Source organism: Pelobates fuscus, chromosome 2, assembly GCF_036172605.1.
Source record: "Pelobates fuscus isolate aPelFus1 chromosome 2, aPelFus1.pri, whole genome shotgun sequence".
Lineage (NCBI taxonomy): Eukaryota > Metazoa > Chordata > Amphibia > Anura > Pelobatidae > Pelobates > Pelobates fuscus.
The window spans coordinates 397,618,273-397,641,647 of NC_086318.1; the positions used below are offsets into that span (position 1 = coordinate 397,618,273).

The window sequence follows — 23,375 nt, forward strand, 5'->3', positions numbered from 1 at the left end:
AATAAAATTAAAAAAATATTTAAAAATAAATAATTAAAAAATATATAGATGTGTGTTATTTCGTTCTAACTGTATTGTGATAATAATATATATATATTTATATCAAAATACACGTAGAACAAAATAATATATATCATAATATATATATCTATATACATAAATATATACGTATATATCACTATATATACCTATATATAAATAAAAATATTAAAAAAAAATTATATATATATATACGTATATATACACATATGTATATATATACATATATTAATTCTACACATATATTTATGTAATAATTTTACATAATTAGGTATCCTAATTAATTACAATTAGCGGGACCTGCCTGACAACCCATGCCGAAAGTATAGGGAATTTAATTTGCTAGCACTATATTTAACCCTATAACTTTCCAAGACACCATAAAACCTGTACATGGGGGGTACTGTTTTACTCGGGAGACTTTGCTGAACACAAATATTAGTGTTTCAAAACAGTAAAATGTATTACAACGATGATATCGCCAGTAAAAGTGACGTTTTCTGCATTTTTCACGCACAAACAGCACTTACACGGACGATATTATTGCTGCAATACTTTTTACTGTTTTGAAATACAAATATTTGTGTTGAGCGAAGTCTCCCGAGTACAACAGTACCCCACATGTACAGGTTTTATGGTGTTTTCAAAAGTTACAGCGTCAAATATAAGGCTTGTGTTTCAGTTTTTTCACATTAAAATTTGCCAGATTGCTTACGTTGCCTTTGTGACCCTATGGTAGCCCAAGAATGAAAATTACCCCTATGATGGCATACCATTTGCAATAGTAGACAACCCAAGGTATTGCAAATGGGGTTTGTCCAGACTTTTTTAGTAGCCACTTAGTCACAAACACTGGCCAAAATTGGCGTTTTTTGCATTTTTCACACACAAACAAATACTAACGCTAACTTTGGCCAGTGTTTGTGACCAAATGGCTACTAAAAAAGACTGGACATACCCCATTTGCAATACCTTGGGTTGTCTACTATTGCAAATGGTATGCCATTATGGGTGTAAATTTAATTCCTGGGCTACTATACAGTCTCAAAGGCAACGTAACCAATCTGGCGAATTTCAATTTCAAATGTAACACGCTATATTTGACCCTGTAACTTCCCAAAACACCATAAAACCTGTATATAGGGGGTACTGTTTTACACGTGAGACATCGCTGAATACAAATATGTGTATTGCATTGCAGTAAAAGCAAACAGTATTTTGACATCCACAGTTAAAATGTCACATAGAACTAAAAAAAAATAAAAAAATCTTTTTTTCTCCCATTTTTTTATATATTTTTTATATTAAATTATGTTCAATACCTAAATATTTAATGTTAAATGAAAGCCCTGTTTCCCCTGAATAAAATGATATATAATAAGGGGGGATGCATTTCATATGAAAGAGGTGAATTACGGTTGGACAGACATATAGCGCAAATGCCAGGTTTTGTTTACGTTTTGTTCTGTTCACAACTTGTACATTTGGCTGCGGTGTTAAGGGGTTAAGGGGTTAAATTGATCAAGAAAACTGGCTTTGTTTGTTTTTTTTTTTATTTACACACTACATGAAATAAGGGGGGCAGGGGGGTTAGTGGTTTATAAAAATGAAATAAAAGACCCCTCGTCTGGGGCAATCAAGAGGGCAAGCATTAAAAAATATGAACAATTAAAAGACTCCTGACCTGCTGATCGTATGATTATTTAGAGAGACACGTCACGCACCATAATCACCTAGGCTTTTTGCACAGACTGGGTAACTGCATTGTATTGGGTAGGAAGGTAGCAGTGTTAAATATACAGAGTGCAGTTACATACTACACTCATTACAGCCACCAATCCACTCAGTTATTAACACCAGTCGGCTGCAATGAGAAACAGTCCGCTTAGGCATAGGTATGTAAAACTGTGCTCTGTACCAAACAGGCAGGAAAACAGCAGGAAAAGCAAAATCTGCAGTGTGTGTTCTCTTAGGACTACTTGGTGGTTACCTAGCCTTACCTATAAAAAGGTATGGGGTTTTTTTCCACCCTGTATCTAATGTGAAAGTGCTGAGAATTGTCTTTCCCACTAGACATGATGCAGAGAATGCCATGATGCAGTGAGCCATCATGGACCTTGGAAGAGAAGGCAATAGAACTGCTTTTCTGCTATGACATCCAAGCTCGGATGTCCCTATGCAGAGCCAATTGGTCACATCAGAAACAACATGTAAGAGCAGACTGACCACATTTGAGATCTATACTCAGTCAGGCTATTTCTCAAATACGACCCAAGATCTTTAAGTGCCTAGTTTCTTCAGACTACTACCAACCAGAGGAAGAGAACACTTTAGAGGTGCAATCATTAAAGAGAAAGACATGGCATGTTTTATTTGTATTTATCTATTACTGGCATTTATAAACGTCAACATTCTGGAGCCCTGTACAATTGAGGAAAATAAAAACAGTACGATATACACAGACAAATACAGAAAGTAAAGAGGGCCCTGCCAGACAGCTGAGATATAGGCATTGAAGTGGCTAGTTATATAGCCCATGGCCTTACAATCTAAAGGATATAATGGGGACAAAAAATATAATTGGAGACAAGAGAAAGCAGGGAGAATTTGCATGTGATGGCCAGAGAAACTTAAAGGAATGTTGCTGCTACTGTTAATGTGTAAAGGGAATGAGGGGGTAATTGGGTCTCAGAGAGGAAATTAAGGAGCCTGAGTCTGTGTTTGCTTGTGAGGCTGAATTTGTGAATCAAGGCCTGAAAGTTGCAGGTACAGAGTCTGAAAAGTCTGTGGATTTTTCCTTGTGAGGCTGGGCTTGTGAGTCAATCACATCTTTTCTAACACATTTAAAGGTGTATTTTAACACTCTGATCCAGGATAAGATGTCCCTGGTCTAGACAGAACTCATTAAAGAATCTGAAATGTCTTGGAAATTATAGCAAGTGTATGGATTTCAAATGTATCTTTTCATGTTTATTAATTTTAATTGATCACTTACATAATGCATTTCCTAATTGAGGCACTACAAAAAAATGTATCAACTCCAGCCTCTAGTGTCCCTTTTATACTGATGGTTATTGTAATACAATAACAGCAGATATTATATAAAACTCCAAGGTGTAGAACATAACATTTTCATTTTGAGTATACCACTCCCCCTAAAGGTGCAGTGCAAGTACTGCAACCGCAGAGTTGAAACTGCAACTTTCCTAAACTAATCTAATCGTATGCTCAAAAGCAGTATCGCTTACTAGGAAAGAATGAAATATTAATTGCAGCAGTGAGAAATGTCAGCAATTCATCTCTCTGCTGTGGCTCTCATCCTATAATTCAGAACATTAATCATCCTTACATATCGCTACTTACATTTCAGCCACCAGACTACTTGTAAAGAGCCATTGCCTTGTGATTGAGCATTTCTGAAACACATTAGTACATCGCCATTTCTTTCAGAGTACGCAATGACCAGCTGGATTGGGAACATTTATTTTACCACAATCAGATTCCTTTTTAATTAAGGCTATTTTCTTCCTGTACATTTTCATTTGTTAAAATTATTTAAGAATTATTTCCCTGGCCTTCGGTCTTATCCTGTAATTTGTTTAGCAAATTTTGTCACATATCTATATCTGTAGTTAAGCATAATGAAGGGCTAACATAGGCACCCAGACCGCGTCAGCTCATTGAAGTGGTCTGGGTGCAGTGACCCAGTCCCCTTAACCCTGCAATTGTAATTATTGCTGTTATTGATTGCCGTATATACTCGAGTATAAGCCGACCCGAATATAAGCCGAGGCCCCTAATTTTACCCCAAAAAACTGGGAAAACTTATTGACTCGAGTATAAGACTAGGGTGGGAAATGCAGCAGCTACTGGCAAATTTCTAAATAAAATAAAAAATTATATTAATTGAATATTTATTTACAGTGTGTGTATATAATGAATGCAGTGTGTGTGTATGAATGCAGTGTGTGTATGAATGCAGTGTGTGTGTATATGAGTGCAGTGTGTGTGTATATGAGTGCAGTGTGAGTGTGTATGAGTGCAGTGTGAGTGTATGAGTGCAGTGTGAGTGTATGAGTGCAGTGTGAGTGTATGAGTGCAGTGTGAGTGTATGAGTGCAGTGTGAGTGTATATTAATGCAGTGTGAGTGTGTGTGATGCAGTGTGTGTGTGTGTGTGTGTTGCAGAGCCTTGGTGGGGGGGGGGGCGTGGCATTTTTATTATTTTAATAATTTTTTTATTATTATTATTATTTTTACATTTTTATCTTATTTTAATTTTATTATTATATTTTTTTTGCGTCCCCCCTCCCTGCTTGATACATGGCAGGGAGGGGGGCTCTCACTCCCTGGTGGTCCAGTGGCATTGGCAGTTCAGTGGAGGGGGCTGGCAGGAAGCACTTACCTCTCCCGCAGCTCCTGTCAGCTCCCTTCTCCTCCGCGCCGGTCCGTTCAGCACCTCTGCCAGCTCACACTGTAAGTCTCGCGAGAGCCGCACTATGACCCCGCGGCTCTCGCAAGACTTACACTGGGAGCTGACAGGGGAGCTGACCGGACCAGCGCGGAGGAGAAGGGAGCTGACAGGAGCTGCAGGAGAGGTAAGAGCTTCCTGCCAGCCCCCTGTCTGTATTATGGCAATGTAAATTGCCATAATACAGACAGGGGGCTGGCAATGTAAATTGCCATAATACAGACATTGACTCGAGTATAAGTCGAGTTGGGGTTTTTCAGCACAAAAAATGTGCTGAAAAACTCGGCTTATACTCGAGTATATACGGTAACTGCAATAATAACCTTGCAGGATTAACTCTACCTCTAGTAGAGGCACTTCCGGGTGGTTAGGCGACTTTTGGTCACCTAACGGACGCTGGACGTCCTCACGCCCTGCATGAGGACTACCAGCGTCATCTAAAACTCCATAGGAAAGTATTGAGCAATGCTTTCCTACGTGGTAGTCCTAATGCGAGCATGACGCTCGCCACGTATGTGCATTTGGTCCCCCTCTTATGTTAGCCAGAGGAGCGGAGGCGGGGCCTGATCCAGCCCCAAAGGGACATTGGGTCTGGAGTTAGGAAAGTGACAGAAGGGTTTTTAACCCATTTAACGCCATGGGGGTGGGGAACACTAGGGGGACATTGTTAGTCACTATAGTGCAAGGAAAACAACTTTTTTTTGCTAACACTATAGTTTCCCTTTAAGCCATGTGGACTTCATCCACATTTTTTTTTTTTTTCCAATTCTTTATTTTTGTTGTGCAGGGTTTAACAGTAGGCTTACTCAGCCACAATAGCAGTCGTAAGCAGTAGCATGCATAACAGTCAAAACATGGGTATTGCGTAGACAGCACAATTTTTTGGTAAGAAGATGAATAGACAGTATATAAGCAAAGCATGGCCGATAATATTTAGGCTTTCCCATCGGCGGTAGCCACGTGAGATAATGTCATCCACATTTTATGACAGTTTTCATAAATATACAGCATTTATTTAGGAGTATTTAGGTTCACAAGATACTTGGCATGGACAGGTGATGTTACTGCACTATTGCTAAAAATAGCACGTCATCTCACAGTATAGGAGTGTGAGTTTTGTCCTTGCTTTGGAGTTCTGTTGTTAAATAATCACATGCAGCAATATCGTGGAGTGGAGTCACATACTTGAACCCAGGACATACTTGAAAACGAGAGAAATCTCAATGTATCCATCCTGGTAAAATATTTTATAAATAAATACTTTAGCCTGAATAAAGTACACACAGGGTGACAGGCAATACAATGCAGAAGAAGTAAATGAAGTGGCTTACTAATAATAATAAATCCGACTGTTAGAGGATCGTGAGACTTGAAAAAGAAAAACATAAAGAATCTATTCTTATGTGTAGTTTTACAATTGTTTTTTTTTTTTTTTTTTTTTTTAAACAAATCAAAAGTATCTCCTAGCAGAGCTTGACACATGAGATACGAGAGCTGTGGGATTACCGAAGGATGAAATGTTCTTAACAGAATGAAAAACTGTCTAGTGTAGTCTGTGTTCATGTACTAGATACCTTGGGTGAGATGGGAGCAATGGAGAAATCAACATAAAAACAGACCATATGTGTGTCAACCACTGCAAAATACCTAAGGTGGGAAAAGATGGAACAAGCCCCCAGTTACAGCAGAAATATGAGTCGCAGGAACAAGATGAAGGAAGAGCACGGTAATTGTTATAAAATAAAGCTGGCCTTGTTTCGAAGCTCGGACACTGCAGTATATTTTAAGCATCATCTTGCTCTCGGTCACCCCAAATTGAGAGGAGACACGATGCGAAAGCAGGACTGGAACAGCTGGGAGACTGTATAGAAACAGCTGGACAGCAGCGAGAACACATTAATGAAAGGACACTTTGTATGACATCTATCCTACCTTCTTTTATACTACGTACCAAGCTCAGAGCAATGCTTTTGTTAGGATTAATCACTAAAGTGAGCGTTCCCGTGAATTTCAAATGTGAGGTCAAAACAGACAAAGTGGATTATTTTCTAAGTCAGCTATGATTTCAGCTTGACTACTGGTCTTAAATTGGAAATGTACTTTGAAATCGCATGTTAGTAAACAATCCCGTGTATGTGCAGGTTCTCTTCTTGAAATGCTGTCAATACATAGACATTTTCATTTATTTCCCAGGTTGTATCCCCACATCCAGCAGCTGGCATTAGGCATCATGAAACCAGAGTTCCAGGTTGGTTGTGCGGATTTTGTTTAACTTTGGCGTTTACCATCAGCACACACAGCATGCTCACAACCAAAGCGCAGCCTTTACTGTTGCAAACACTACATTGTGAGCGTGTCGATTAGTATATGGTCCCTGTTCTGTGTGAGCATGGTTCAAGTGCACACAGTCTATTCCTCCTTTACATCTGGCTGCACCACCCCTGGCTCACTCTAGGCTGACCTCTATATCTTCCCCACGAGATGCATACTATTGGACACTGCTCATCACGAACATTGAAGTTCTAGGTGGGCAGGAAAGGGGAGAATCGGCTTAGGGGTTAATGTGTAATGTAGTGTTTTAGGATAGTGTAGGGTTTAAGGGGAGGATTAACCACTTGGACATTCAGTGTGACCCAGTGCTAACGGAGATTAATGGGAGTTACAGTCTGGAGTGGCAGCTATTTTATTATTATTATTATTTTTTTTTTTTATTATTATTGGTATTTATACGGGGTCAAATTATCCCAGTGTTTAACGCCTGTTGTCATTGAAATGGTCATAGATACTGCTCATGTGTCTATCTGGTACTAATCTCAAGCAGAATGGGGCACATATGTCTTGGATCTGTCAGAGATTAATGCCCCCAGACTGCACAGAGGTGATCCATGCATTATTGCTTGTTCATTATAAGGAATAACTGTTGAAATTAGTGGAGACGAGGTTAAGTGATGTGTAATCATGGTATATGGCAGAATAGGACGATGAGCTTGGCACCGCTCGCTCCACTCTGTGAATCATAGACTAATCCACTGCCCTAAAGCTCAGTCACAACTTTTTAAACTCAACGTAGAGTACAGGAGCCTCCAGAAATGTCACCATATAATAAGCACAAATATATAAATGTACAGTACATAAGCACAACATTATAATAGTACAGTACATAATAAATTGTCCAATAGTAGATTTTTTTTATAGCCCAGGCTGTTGCCATATAATTTATGCTACTGCAAAACACACTGAGTGCAACTAGGAAAACGCATGCAATAAAATCATTATAATGCAACCACTGACCACTGATCAGCCATAACATTAAAACCACTGACAGTGAAACACATTGATTGATACAATGGCACCTGTCAAGGAGTAGAATACATACCGCAGCAAGTGAACAGTAAGTTCCTGAATTTCATATATGGGAAGCAGGAAAAATAGGCAAAGAAAAAGATCTGAGTGACTTTGACAAGGGCTAGATGACTGGATCAGAGCATCACCAAAACGGCAAGTCTTGTAGGGTGTTCACAGAATGCAGTGGTCAGTACCTACCAAAATTGGTGCAAGGAAGGACAACCGGTGAACCAGCATCCGGGTCATGAGCACCCAAGGCTCATTGATGCACGTGGGGAGCGAAGGCTAGCCCGTCTGGTCATATCACACAGAAGGGCTTCTATAGTTCAAATTGCTGAAAAGCTCATTGCTGGTCATAATGGAAAGGCGTCAGAACACACAGTAGATCGCAGTTTGCAGCGTATGGGGTTGTGTAGCCGCAGACCTATCAGAGTGCCAATTATGACCCCTGTCCACCACCAAAAGCGACTTTAATGGGGACGGGAGAGTCCCAACTAGACCATTTAGCAATGGAAGACGGTTGCCTGGTCTAATTAATTAATTGAAAATTTTTTTTTAGATCAGATGGATGGCCGGATGTGTGCGCATCATTTACCTGGAGAAGAGATGGCAGTATGGTGCACTATGGAAAGAAGGCAGGCAAGCAGAAGCAGTGTTATGCTCATCGCAATGTTCTACTGGGAAACCTTGGGTCCTGGCCTTCAGATGGATGTTACTTTAAATGTGCCACCTACCTAGAGATTGTTGTTGACCACATACACTCCTTCATGGCTATAGTGTGCACTGATAACAGTGGCCACTTTCAACATTATATCTCACCCTGCCACACAGCAAAAATTGTTCATGACTGGTTTGAGGAACATACCAAAGAGTTCAAGGTGTTGCCTTGGCCTCCAAATTCCCCAGATATCAATCTAATTGAGCATCTGTGGGAGGAGCTGGAATATCAAATTGAATCATTTTGAGTCCCCACGTTCCAACTTGCAGGATTTAAAGGATCTGCAGCTAATGTCTTGATGCCAGATACCACTAGACAAATTCAGAGGTCTTGTGAAGTCCTCAATGCATCAGAGTTGTTTGGGCAACATGTGGGGATAATGCATGGTATTACGCAGGTGTTTTAATGTTGTGGCTGATCAATGTATTGATTGTTCTACTTTACCTAAAGAAACATTACAGAACAAAGCAGTCAAGAAATGAAGAGAACAAATCCAGGATTTAAACTTACCCAAGGTCCAAAAAGAGGCTTCTTCTAGGAGATGATAACTGCTGAACATTGCATGCATGTACATAAGGTGAATCATCAGTTCTGCTAACCACCACCATACAAGTAAGCGTGCTACATCCAGGACTAATCCATAGATATCAAAACCTGTACAACCGTCATCTTGCTTCTGTAACTTTGAAAAAAAAGAATAGGTTTAGGTGCTAGCAGTATTGTTTTTTTTAAAGTTATAAGTAAGTCAAACTGTGTTTCCAGCCCACTGTTTACTTCTGACTCTGTGTACTGGTTATGCTGCAAAGATGAGGCAGGTGGACTTCCAACCCCCAGTATATGGAAGCTCATCCGGCAAGCCACTCTTCACCCAACCTGATAATGCAGGCTAAGCCATCTGTAGGCTACACTACAGTCCAGGGTGGATGGAAATGACATTAATATCATTATCAGACAATCAAATTCTGCATTATCAAGTTGGCTTAAGGAGTTGCGCTTCTGAGTAACAGGAAAAGCCCCATTGATCTTCCAAACAACTCTCAAATTGTTTAAGAAAAATATGTGCAGCATAATCACTACACTGAGCTGCACTGGTTACGTTGATTAGAGTGCCAGACCTAAAACACATTGCTTGGCTCCTCCTTTCTCACGTGACATAATGACACAATGTGACACGTTGTGCTACTAACCATTCTAAATTCAGCTGATGCACACAGTAATATGTGCATGGAACAACACTTTGATTATATGTGATGCAAATCAGTAACCAGCGGAGAACATCAAATTCCCACGAGCGCTATAAATTGATTTTTTAACATTTGCAAACCGGCTAATCTCTATAGTATTTTTTTTTTCTAGAATTGAAGTCCTATGCTTTGCATGGGATTCACAAATGTCCCAGTTGTTTTATAGATGTAAATGTCCTTTCAGCTGTGAAAACTGGCTTCATTTTGGCATTCTATCAATCAAGAACAGCAGGATGCATGATGACACAAGGAAATAAGAGATTGCTGGTATGGGCAATTAGCTTATTAAGCTTTTATAAAAAATACCCCATTGCTTGAAATACCGGTACTTCTGTGATAAATTACAACACTAGGATGGTAAAAGTGTATTTTAGCGAATGTTATTATTTACCGTATCGTGTATTATAGCGTTTTTTTTTTTTTTTTGCATCGCTATTATGGTGCGCACCCATTTCAGAGCATCCTCATCGGTGTAGCCAGCACCAATTGCAGAGCACCCTCACTGGCACAGACAGCACCCATTGCAGAGTACCCTCACTGGCACAGACAGCACCCTCGCCCCATTGCAGAGCTAACTCACTGGCACAGACAGCACCCATTGCAGAGCACCCTCACTGGTACAGACAGCACCTAGTGCAGGGTACCCTGATGGGCACGGACATCACCCAGTGCAAGGTATTCCTGAGCACAGACATTGCAGGGGCACCCATTGCAGGGCACCCTCATTGGTACAGACAGTACTTTGTGCAGGACAGCACTGAATGAAGGGTATTCCTTGGCAGAGCAGCATTATTTACAGGCACCCTGATGGGCACACAGAGAACCCAATGCAAGGTATTCCTTTAAACACACAACACTCAGTGTACTATGCACATACAGCACCCAGTGCAGCAGGGCTCCCCAATGGACACACAGCACCCACCGCAGCGCCCACGGAGGTCCAGAGCTTTTGCCCATTATCCCAGACACAATGTTTTTACTTTATTGATGACTGTTAATAATAAAATACACTATTTGCTTTTAGTAAAATGGAAAAATAATAAAATACGCTAAAGTACACCCACTAGGACTGCATAGCTGGGATATTTGCTGCGAAGACACAGACAGGGTATTTACTAAAAGTGAGAAATCAAAAAGAATATTAAATTTAATGCACGAGTAGCCAAACTGAAAGCATAGCTGGCTTAGATAATTATTCCAATTTGGGTATTTTAAATTTAAATTTCAAATTCACTTTGAAAACTCACTTTAGTAACCCTGATAGTGTGGACAACGTCTGGAGATATAAGCAGTAATGGGAAACAGACTGGGACTGGGACCAGGGCCGGCGCAGCGTAAAAATCCTCTGGCTGGGGATTCAGATTTTTCAACTTACCTCTCTCTCCCTGCAGCCTGTGGAGTCGGCCAGCCTCTCCTGATGATGTCAGGAGGAGGGTGCGTGACTTTCACTGCATTACTGCTCTTCTCCCAGGCTTCCCAGTAATCCGCTGGGGAGTCGGGGAGTCTGGGAGAAGAGCAGAGGAAGTCATGCCTCCTCCTTTTGACATCATCAGGAGAGGCCGACTTTACTGGCTGCAGACTCCAGATCCTGTCCCAAGGTAAGCCTCAGGGGGGATACACTTTAGGTTTTTTTATACTCAGCCCCTGTCCCCCTTCCTCAGCCCCTGTACCTTGCTTAACCCCCAACCGTCTTCCACAACCCCTGTCCCCCTTCCTCAGCCCTTGTCCCCCTTCCTCAGCCCTTGTCCCCCTACTCAGCCCCTGTCTCCTTCCTCAGCCCCTGTCTCCTTCCTCAGCCCCTGTCTCCTTCCTCAGCCCTTGTCCCCCTACTCAGCCCCTGTCTCCTTCCTCAGCTCCGTCCCCCTCCCTCTGCCCCGTCCCCCTCCCTCTGACCCTGCCCCCCTCTCAGCCCCTTTCCCCCTTCCTCAGCTCCTGTCCCCCAACTTTTAGCTCCTGTCCCCCCCACTTTCAGCTCCTGTCCCCTCCACTCAGCTCCTGCCCCCCTCTCAGCTCCTGCCGCCCCCCTCTCAGCTCCTGCCGCCCCCCTCTCAGCTCCTGCCGCCCCCCTCTCAGCTCCTGCCGCCGCCCTGTCAGCTCCTGCCGCCGCCCTGTCAGCTCCTGCCGCCCCCCCCCCCCTTTTCAGCTCTACACTAAAGAGGGTAAGAAATCAAATGGGGGGTTACAAGACACACAGGTGAAGATGCATTTTTTAAGGGGGGGAAGGGAGGGGCAAAATGCATCTTTGCCTGTGAAGCCAAAAATCCTTGCACCAGCCCTGACTGGGACACATTGATAACATCTATCTGTACCAATGTTACAAGTAACTTGAAATCAGATCCCAAACACAAGACAAGAATGTGTAAGATAATATCTGAAGTATTAGCATTGTAAAAAAATATGTATTTTTCTATTAATAACAATTGCAACAATTAAAGTAGTGAATTAATGTTTCCTTTATGTTTAACACTGACTAATTGCTTATTTAATTTCTAAATCCATTGCACATTGATGAAGGCTCCCAGGGCCAGAAGGGCTTTATGACCCTCCTTTATCTACTATTGCGATCTTATAGGATCACTGCTGCAAAACAGTCTATATTCAAAAGGATAGCAAAGAAGTCTCCTATCATCACCCTTTTAGCTTATGCTAAACTAGATAAATGACTCCAGGAAATGGCATGCACAGAGAGGGAAGAAGTGGGTGTTGGGGGAATGAATGTCCTCGTCTCTGTTGTTCCACCACTGCTCATATTCCACACATTCTTTACATATTGCCTCACATACATATATTGTATACATTCCATACATAGAAAACAAAGGGACATTTCATATATCATAAACAATATAGCTTAATTCATCTCTAATGTAGGAGGCCATTTTGAAGTTTCTGAAGTGACACAGGGAGCTTGCACTTGGTGGTGTCAGATGGGCCTGAGGAAATTTGACATCGATATATCATCATATTCCTCAGCACCCACACAGTGTGCTGACACCATACAAGCACTGGGATGGATAATGAGGATGTTAGATCATCTTTATTATGATGTCACAAGTCAAGGATAGTAGGCTTTACATGCTTGAATGCCAATTTCAAAAATGATGTCTTGTATATCATCACTGAATAATAATCTGGAATAATATTTTCAAATCTAAAATATTATTATATTCATAATATAGAAGTAGACCCTAATTTAAGGAAATTGTAAAAAAAAAAAAAAAAAAATACATTAAATAATTGCAAGCGGTGTGTTTCATTAGTAGGTTTTCATTACATGGTCCCTACAAGAAGTTTAAAGAAAATGAAAAAAAATACAGTACCGGCATTTGTTTTTCTACTGGGTTATTCCCTAGTTTGGAGGTGAGAGTATTGGCTGACATTCCTACCATACATTGCTAATATGATGTTTTACCTTTGAGAATTATAATGATGCAGCAAAGACAGACAATGTCCGACGACTAACCAAGGATCACATCAACAAATAGATAAAAGCATAAAAAATACATGAATAGAAAAGACGCCTGGTGTCAATTTGTGGGGTGACACTCCCCAATCTGGAACCTGGAATCGGACAGACTACCAAATAGTACTAAAATCCACTATTTATTAATATAAAATCAAAGAAACCTGCTGGAAAAATGCCCTGCATGCAGCCAGGACGTGACTATTCTCAGCTCATCCACTGAGGTCATGGACATGGTTGTTTTAAATTCGTTTTAAACAAGAAGATACTCCACCTTATATTGTATGTATATTCTGTTTGTTGTGAGGGCGAAGGGTACTCACTAAGGTGTATGAGAATCTCTTGGTTTATTTTAGCATATGTGTGTTCCACTGGTAATACTGTATTTCTTTTAGTTTATGAATAGAAAAGAAGTGGCCAGAATGTTGTTTTGTATGTCTAATGGAGACAACAGAAAACAAATCTTATTTATCTGACATATAGGAATGTATAGACACAATATGGAAATCTTATCAATCTGTTCAAAGTGCCCTTTTGTGGTGGTCCAAAAACCTGGTACACTTTAATCTAATGCTTTAAAAGTAGTGGGAAAAGTGTCGCCCTTCTTTGTTGTAGATTTTGACAGTTTTGTTCCTCAACAAAGATGGAGTAAAGAATACTACGTGAATATCTTGAATATATCTTGCCTCGTTTTCTACACAAAAAATAAAAGTCGTCAGGTGCAGAAAAATATTTGATAGTAAATGGAATGCACTATACAAAAAGAAGCACAAAAGTAATGAACAGCGGAAAAGACTTTCATAACGGATAAATCACATGACAAAAACTTTGGAGAAAAAGAGCAGATTATTCTGCAATATTCTAAATCTTCCCGAAGGGCTCAGATCTGATTCTCGAACTTCTTGCGCAGTCAAACTGACAAGGATTGTAAAGGGTCTCAGGATTTCAATCCCTGGGAATCACTACTCAAATAAAGACATATGGCCGTTATTACATTCTAAAAATATCCAGTTATGTCACTCGTGGGGACAGTTTTTAATTGTCTGAGTTTTGCATCAGGCACACTTGAAATGCTGCCCTGGACATGCTAGGTACAGCCATTTCCAGCAGTGTGTGTCAGCCAATTTAACCTGGCTCCGTGGCGCAAGTGTAAAATCCATCAAACTCTTCCGTTGCAAATGTCAATGATTCCAGTGAGAAATCAGGAGAGCAAGAGAAAGTTCCCAAGCAATGTGTTTTGGATTTGGCTTGTCTTAAGGTGACAAAGAATCTCATGGACATATATAAAGGGCATTAGAAACTCGAAAAATTGAGGAGACGTCAGAGTGGGATTAGGCTTAGGGACCAACATATGGTATGCATGTACCGTCGGCTCCGTAGGATATAAACACAAAGCACAGAGAAGAGAAAGGTTGGCGTGCAGAAGATGGTCTTCAAAGAAATTCTTCTGTCACTCATTGAGTTTGTGGCCAGGGATTTTCCAATGTATTGAGGTGACTGAGAAAGGAGTTGATTCTTGGAAGACTGAATGGTTCATTCTCTCAACACCAATTGTAGTGAATTGACCCAGATACAGTCACAGCATACAAATATGCAACCTGGTTTTAATTCATCACAATTCAGAGTTTGGTGAATAAACCCCCTAAGATTTATTCAGTAAACCCGGAAATAAGGAGAACGGACAAGGGAAATACAATTTTTGGGTCGAAACAATCACATCAGAACAGTTCTGTTTGTGATTTGCAGTTTAAATACAATCATACTGATAACACTCCAAATAATAAATAGCACATCAACAAATTTATTTCCAAGCAAACTCTGTGAAAATATAAAACGGCTTTAGGCTAACAGAACTCTGACCATGCAAACCCAATTCATTATCATTTCCATAACACATGTAATATAAAAACCAAAGTGCTCGGAACAAAGGCTGCTTTGCTCCTGATAGGGGAGGGGTATTAATGGTATAACCTTCATCAACAAAGAATAAAATGACATTTCACTTCTTTTTAAGTAAATATTTGTTCAGGGATCAAAACATACCGTATAATTAGTATGCAGATCTATTTGACTTAAAAAAGGTTCTGAATCTACACAGGGATTGATATAAATGTGACCAGAATTCGTTCTAAAATTATAATATTTCTCTTCATTGTACTAATTGTTTGAAACATGTAAAATACTTACAAAATGCAAAAAGGCTCTACCTATTAAGCAAGGAAAATATATACTTGCTTCGGTCTACATTTTCTTCTTTCCTTTACTGAGAAATTTCAAATTCACAAATTCTTGTTAAAGGGTTACTGAACATGAACGCACTATGATCACTTCAGTGATTTGAAGTGATTTTGGTGTCTGCACTCTGCATGTGCAGCATTTCACTTTGAAAAGCTGCACATGTGGAGATTAACCCCTCATCTGCTGGAGAAGTAAGTCCACCTCTGGCAGCGTCACTGTGCTGTCATCAGCCACCCCGAAACTAGAGTACCAGGCTGGCTAATATCAATTCAGTGCAAGTTTTTGTTGCACAGAATTGCATTAATTTGATGATAGCGATCAGCTGACTCTGTTTGTTGTAACTCAGTGGATAGCACTTCATACACTCTATTTTCTCTGCTCCTTGGGTTTTTTGGGGGTTTTTTTTATTAGAACTTTGTGTGCACTTTGTAGGCATATTAATGCTCTCTTTTCTATTTTTATATATATTGAAGTATGGATACCATGTTAGTTTATATACCATCAACCATATGCCACTATAGAGGATGTTCACCCTATATATATTTGTAATGTAAATATGTAATTGTATATATTTTATTTTAATAATCACTTTTTTAGAATAGATAATTTCTCCTTCCTTTTTTATTATTATATATTGCTCTCTGTTTAACCTGTTTATTCCCTTTTCTATTACTTCCTTTCTGCTTAACAATACTTTTATATATAGTTTATTATGGACAATTGGACCTATTGTACATATGAACACTGTGTTGAATAGCGGTGGAACACACTGTTGCGTTCCAAATAGGAGGACTTCCTGTACCTCTGGGACAAGAGTAAATGATACAGCAGAACACAAGGTGCGTTCCAACACGGAGAGATTGAACCAGAAGTTCGTCAGACAACGTGGACGTTGCGTCCTACCGGTGGAACGCATTACCGGAAATAGACGGACATTATTTACAGCAGTAATACAGAACACCGGGAAGCGGCAATCAAGCACCATTTAAAGAGAAGACGAATTAGAGACCACTGCACAGCAACTTAAGAAGCCTCCTAGAGAGGCGAAACGTGTTTTGCTAATGACTACACAGACTTTTTATCTTATTTTACATGTTTATTTTACTCCTGTTTTGTGCACTTTATTACCAATAAAGCACTTTGAAAATATTACCACCTGTGGCTACAATCAAATATACTGCAGCTACTTCGCTCCAATGGAGAGGGAGTCGGACCTCTAAATCCCACTAAGCTGATATTTTGAGCCAAGAATTTACTGTCTCCTCACTTGTGAGTGCATTTTTATATACCTTTTATTGCAACGCTAGGATACAAACGATATTGCACTAGCGTTTGCTTTTCTCTTGTTTTAGGATCATATTCACTAGGGACCTATTACTTATCCTCCAAAGCTCATGAATCAACCTTCTTTGTACCTATTGTATTCAGTATTTCAAGACCGAATGTAAGACACTCCACCGTGTATTTATATTCTTTTATATTAGGCTCTCTGTTCAATATGCTGAGGTATTGTAGTGACTGAGGGGTCACTAAGTTGAAGGGGAGTAAGGAACTGTTGTGACCAATCAGTATTGTTGGTACATGTCTGTGTACCAAGGTAAATGTAGAAACAGAATTTCTTATGGACCCCCTCTGCTATTATGTATTTAAATTCCCAGCAGTACCTCTTTGCCTCTTGTTCATTCCTCAGTACCTCTGTGTCTCTCTTGATTGTTTCTCAGTACCTCTCTGCCTCTCGTTTGTTTCTCAGTACCTCTATGCCTCTCTTGCTTGTTTCTCAGTACCTCTCTGCCTCTCGTTTGTTTCTCAGTATCTATTTGCCTCTTGTTCATTCCTCAGTACCTCTGTGTCTCTCTTGTTTGTTTCTCAGTACCTCTATGCCTCTCTTGCTTGTTTCTCAGTACCTCTCTGCCTCTCGTTTGTTTCTCAGTACCTCTTTGCCTCTTGTTCATTCCTCAGTACCTCTGTGTCTCTCTTGTTTGTTTCTCAGTACCTCTATGTCTCTCTTGCTTGTTTCTCAGTACCTCTCTGCCTCTCGTTTGTTTCTCAGTATCTCTTTGCCTCTCGTTTGTTTCTCAGTATCTCTTTGCCTCTCTTGTTTGTTTCTCAGTATCTCTTTGCCTCTCTTGTTTGTTTCTCAGTATCTCTTTGCCTCTCTTGCTTGTTTCTCAGTACCTCTTTGCCTCTCTTGCTTGTTTCTCAGTACCTCTATGCCTCTCTTGCTTGTTTCTCAGTACCTCTATGCCTCTCTTGCTTGTTTCTCAGTACCGCTTTGCCTCTTGTTCATTCCTCAGTACCTCTATGTCTCTCTTGCTTGTTTCTCAGTACCTCTTTGCCTCTCTTGTTCATTTCTTGGTACCTCTCTGCCTCTCGTTTGTTTCTCAGTATCTCTTTGCCTCTCTTGTTTGTTTCTCAGTACCTCTATGCCTCTCTTGTTTGTTTCTCAGTACCACTATGCCTCTCTTGTTTGTGCCTCTTTGCCTCTGGTAGTTCAGGTACATAGAGAATATTAACTCCATGTGCCGAGGTTTGTTTTTTACAGGGATGCTCTCATAAAAAGTTGTCTTTTGCTTTTCTAGATATACCTCAGTGCCTGATCTACTTATATTTCAGATTTAGTTGTTTCTTTAGATATGCATATTTTGCTCTTCGAATTACACCTCAGTTACTATCTTTGTAGGCTTGATTAGTGCCTCATCTGTTTTCATTTTCATTCATTTTTTTTTTTTGGTTTTTTTTTTTGTTTTTTTTGTTTTTTTTAAATAACTACTAACATTTAGTTGGCTTTTATAATGTGCCTTAAATGTTCCTCTAAAATTTCCATTTCCCTTGTATTTTGTTGAATCATTTTTAAAGCCTTTTCAAGTCCGCAGAGTTTTTCTTAAGGGTCTGTGCTCATAACTGTGCTTCAAGTTAAAGTTGAAATTAAATGACCAGAGTAATGTAGCAGAATGTATGGGTGGTCGGTGTAGACATGCTTTAGGCCATCCATAAATTGCATGTGAGATATAGCTTTCCTATGAACATTACGCTGGACAGTTATGACATAGATTTATCACACAAAAACCTCACAAAGGTCTGCAGTAGGTGTTTGAATAATGAGTTAGGAAAGGTAGGATTTCTATACTCGGAGACAAATTCAGAGATTGACAACCAGCTCAGCATTTGTTGTTCTTTTACAAAATAATAATGTTTTGCTAATTATATTTTTCAATTCAGTTATTTTAGCCTTAAATTTTGAAATTATTTTGAATTTTTTAATTATCTCTTAATTACTTTGAATTCACAATTATCTCTTTCGTAAATAACACTGTTTATGTGGTTCAAAACGCTAGAGGTTTTATAAAAAGAATATCTGAGGAACACAGTTTTAAAACAGCAACAGTCATAGAAACCAGTGAAAGTCCTTCCATATTATTGCTTTTTCAGGACTTGCTGCTTATACATAATTCCCTTTTTTTTCTGGCAAGAAAGAATATTACAATTTAACCAATTTCATATCAAGGCAAACAAAGTGTTACACATACAGACACTATAGACATATTATAGAGACTGTCCAATACAACTTGCCCTTGACCGCTTCGTTTGTTAGAGCACCCCTTGTGCCTGGGTAGCGTTCAGCGCAAATGACACCACCAAGTGTGCCATCAACTCTTCAAACATGTGTTGTATCCTAGCAACCGCATCTAACCATGCATAGCAATAGTGCTTTTTGTGATGGTGAGCAAAGTTGATAGACAAGTCGTAGATAAAAAAAAACTTACATACGGGGCGGAGCTTGGCAGCCAAGCTGAGCAGTCGCACATTAGACAAGCTCTGTGCTAAAAAGCCTAAATTCAGCCAAAACGACCACAAACAGCCCTAATATTGCCTGCTTTCCAGCCCCAGAAACAGGGGTCTGCCACTGTGGCGATACACAAACGAGTCCTCGACCCACATCGGCGATTACGTATAGGGGATCGACCTGAGGCCTACATGCAGTCTACTCAAACGGCACGAGGGAGGTGGCCGACCGCTCCACTCAGGGCCGGCCTTAGGCAATTAGGCGCCCTGTGCGAAAAGTCTTCACGGCGCCCCACCCCCCACCAAGTTGCCTAAATATATAGAAACACACACGGGCACCTGGTACGTGTGTATCGCGAGGCAAACAAGGCATCTGCCCTGGGTGGCACTTTGCAGGCCGCCCCCAAATGCCCAGGCAGATCCCTTGCTTGCCTCGCTTCCTGGAGGGCTCAAGAGCTGGCCGGCTGGCCACTTTTGACCCCCCCTGAGGCTGGCAGCGGGCAGCGAAGGAGCATACTCACCTGAGCTCTTCCTGCTCAGCTCCCTTCCGCGCCGCTTAATGAAGCCGGGAGCCGGAATATGACCTCAGTCTGGCTCCCGGCAACACTAAGCGCTGCCTACTCAGCCTGTGCGCCCCCTGCCTGCCTGCCCAGCAGCCACACTGGGCTGCAGGTAAGAAATCCACTCCAGCTCTCCCAGGGAGGCGGGGTGGATTTAAAATAAAATTTAAAAAAGATTAGTTTGTGAGTGTTAGTGGAAATGTCTGTGTGTGTGTGTCTGTGAGTGTGTATGCCTAAGTGAATGTGTGTGTGTCTGTGAGTGAATGTGTGTGTGTGTCTGTATGTCTGTAAGTGTGTAAGTGTGTGCGTCTGTAAGTGAATGTGTTTGTCTGTAAGTGTTTATGTGTGTTTGTGTCTGTGAGTGAATGTGTGTGTCGGTCAGTGAGTGTGTATGTGTCGGTCAGTGGGGGCGTGCATCTTTCAGTGAGTGGGTGCATCTGTCAGTGAGAGTGTGCATCTGCCAGTGTGTGTCCAAGTAATAGTGTGTGTATGTCATTGTTTGACAGTGTATATGAGAGTGTGTGTGTGTGTCTGTCAGTGAGTGTGCGTCTGTCAGTGAGTGAGAGTCTGTCAGTCAAAGTGCGGCCTTGACAGGAAGGGCTGGGGGAAATTTAAACTCTGTTACAGGCATGTACACACACACACACACACACTCTGTTAAAGGCAGTCACACATACAGGCACAGGTACACACAATGGCACAGCTACAGCGACACACACACAATTAGAGTCACACACAGACAGACAGTCACAGACAGACAGTCAAACACACACAGGCAGGCAGTCACACACACAGGCAGGCAGTCAGACACACAGACACAAACAGGCAGTCAGACAGTCACACACACAGGCAGTCAGACAGTCACACACACACACACACAGGCAGTCACACAGACAGTCACACACACACACACACACACTTACCTCTTTCCAGTGGATGCAGTTGGTTGATGGGGAAGCAGGGACTCCTTCCCTCTTCCTGTGCAGCGATAAGCTCTGCCCCCGCCGCTCGGTAAGCCCCGCCCCCTCTGCCGCGATTTTCTTTTTTTTTTTTTAATAGACCCTGCTTAAGCTCCCCTGTCAGCCGGCCATGTGCGAGCTGTGTCGGCCACAGGGCGCCCCCTGCTCCATGGCGCCACAGCTCGCACACCCCTAAGGCCGGCCCTGGCTCCACTAACTGCAGCCTACTCAAATGGAGGTCTCCCCGGCACACTCTCTTCCCTCCTCCCCTGCTGGTGAGGAAAAAATCCCAGCTCAGTACTAAGGCACCAATACAGGCCTACCTACACTGCCGGACCAGCGACGCATAACATGGCCACATGTCACCCAGCACCCGGAGCCCTGCTGCCTGTACTATAGGAATGGATAGACCGCCTGCTCGCAGACTTCTGGGCCAAGCACTTTAAACGCAGAGGCACTCCGGAAGAGATCCTACCAGCAATAAAACCACGGTTCACTGTGCAACAGCCCGCAGCTCCTGGACGGGGCCAAGGTGCGTTTTGGATAGCGGTGAGGAGGAGACAGGCGATCTGACAGCAAGCATACTCACCTCGACAGCTTCCACTGTACTCCTGAGGAACAAGGGTAGATCCAGGCCGCAGGCAGACCCCACAGCCGCGATCTTAAGAGAGCAGGGAACAGACGCACCCTAACATCAGGCCTGTACAAGCGGACTTACCAAACTCCCTACCGAAAGCTTGAGGTGTTGAATGGGTCTCAAGGTCCAGCACACGGCCCTACCCTATGCTTCAGCTTGTTGTCCCTTCGACCCACGCCAGAGCTACTGTGTTTGGCAACAGCCACACCGCAATGGGACTATACTCTGCCCCAGGGTGGAGTTTGTGACTCTTACAACCAGGCTCTTAGTCCCAAATACTGCCTCTGCAGTGCCTAGAGTTCACTTGTTATTGCTAGAAACATAGAATGTGACGGCAGATAAGAACCATTTGGCCCATCTAGTCTGCCCAGTTTTCTAAATACTTTCATTAGTCCCTGGCCTTATCTTATAGTTAGGATAGCCTTATGCCTATCCCACGCATGCTTAAACTCCTTTACTGTGTTAACCTCTACCTCTTCAGCTGGAAGGCTATTCCATGCATCCACTACCCTCTCAGTAAAGTAATACTTCCTGGTATTATTTTTAAACCTTTGTCCCTCTAATTTAACACAATGTCCTCTTGTTGTGGTAGTTTTTCTTCTTTTAAATATAGTCTCCTCCTTTACTGTGTTGATTCACTTTATGTATTTAAATGTTTCTATCATATCCCCCCTGTCTCGTCTTTCCTCCAAGCTATACATGTTAAGTTCCTTTAACCTTTCCTTGTACGTTTTTTCCTGCAATTTATGACAATAAAAGAGTTTTAAGCTCATATGTGATGTATAACCACTTACCTGGTTACTAAATTCGTCATAGGTCATAATAGGACCATTGTGAAACACAGGGTAATAGAATACATAGACCAGCATTGAAGAGAAGGAGTTGTCCATGGTCTCATTTTCCTGCAGAGAACAATATTCCAGGCTGAAACTTGTGTAATATAAACAGCGAACAGTCAGCGTGAACAGCAGCAAGTGGTATTCGTTTTCACTGCCGTACCAGCCACGCTGTTTGTAAAAAAAAAAAAACATTTTAATTTTTTTTTTCTGCTGACATATTTACATGCAAAAAAACAAGACAATGCATGTGTAACTGTGTCAGTAAAGGCATGTCTAAAATTAAAGCTGAAAACTCAAGTATCAACCAAACTAAAATAAATTGGTCTAGATGAATATTGGGTAGAACAGTGACTTAAGTATAGAGTACAGCGAGTTGTCATAAATGGTAAATTTTCAAGCTGGACAAAAGTGGTAAGTGGTGTCCCTCAGGGTTCTGTTTTGGGACCGCTTCTATTTAACATATTTATAAATGATCTTGAAATGGGCATTGAAAGCCATGTATCAGTGTTTGCAGATGACACAAAACTTTGTAAAGTAATAAAATGTGAGCAGGATATTGCCTTGCTGCAGAGGGATTTGGATAGATTGGGGGACTGGGCACTAAAATGGCAGATGAATTTTAACGTAGAAAAATGCAAAGTTATGCACTTCGGGGTTAAGAATGCACAAGCAATTTACACCCTAAATGGTAGTAAACTAGGGATAACCACACACGAGAAGGATTTGGGAATTGTTATAGACAACAAATTAGGTAGCAATATGCAATGTCAATCTGCCGTTGCTAAGGCCAGTAAGGTTTTGTCATGTATAAATAGGGGCATAAATTCTCGAGATGAAAATATAATTTTGCCTCTTTATAAATCGCTGGTAAGACCACACCTTGAATATGCTGTGCAATTTTGGGCACCTGTTCTAAAGAAGGATATCATGGCACTAGAAAAAGTGCAGAGACGAGCTACAAAATTGATAAAAGGAATGGAGCATTTTAGTTATGAAGAAAGGTTAAAAATTTTAAATCTCTTCAGTTTGGAAAAACGGCGCCTTAGAGGGGATATGATAACATTATACAAATATATTCGGGGCA

At 41.2% G+C, this 23,375-nt stretch overlaps 1 protein-coding gene across 6 annotated transcripts in view; it reads right to left on the minus strand.

The window, feature by feature from the left end:
* HHAT (hedgehog acyltransferase) overlaps positions 1 to 23,375 on the minus strand; it is a 523,006-nt gene that overhangs the window by 317,824 nt on the left and 181,807 nt on the right. For 5 of the 6 annotated variants that reach the window (XM_063443864.1, XM_063443868.1, XM_063443867.1 and 2 more), the window contains 2 exons: positions 22,247 to 22,459; positions 9,082 to 9,253 (listed from right to left, as the gene is read on the minus strand). In XM_063443864.1, the coding sequence (XP_063299934.1) occupies positions 9,082 to 9,253; positions 22,247 to 22,459 (385 nt within the window). The remainder of the gene's footprint in view (positions 1 to 9,081; positions 9,254 to 22,246; positions 22,460 to 23,375) is intronic. The other variant, XM_063443865.1, reaches the window with a different exon arrangement.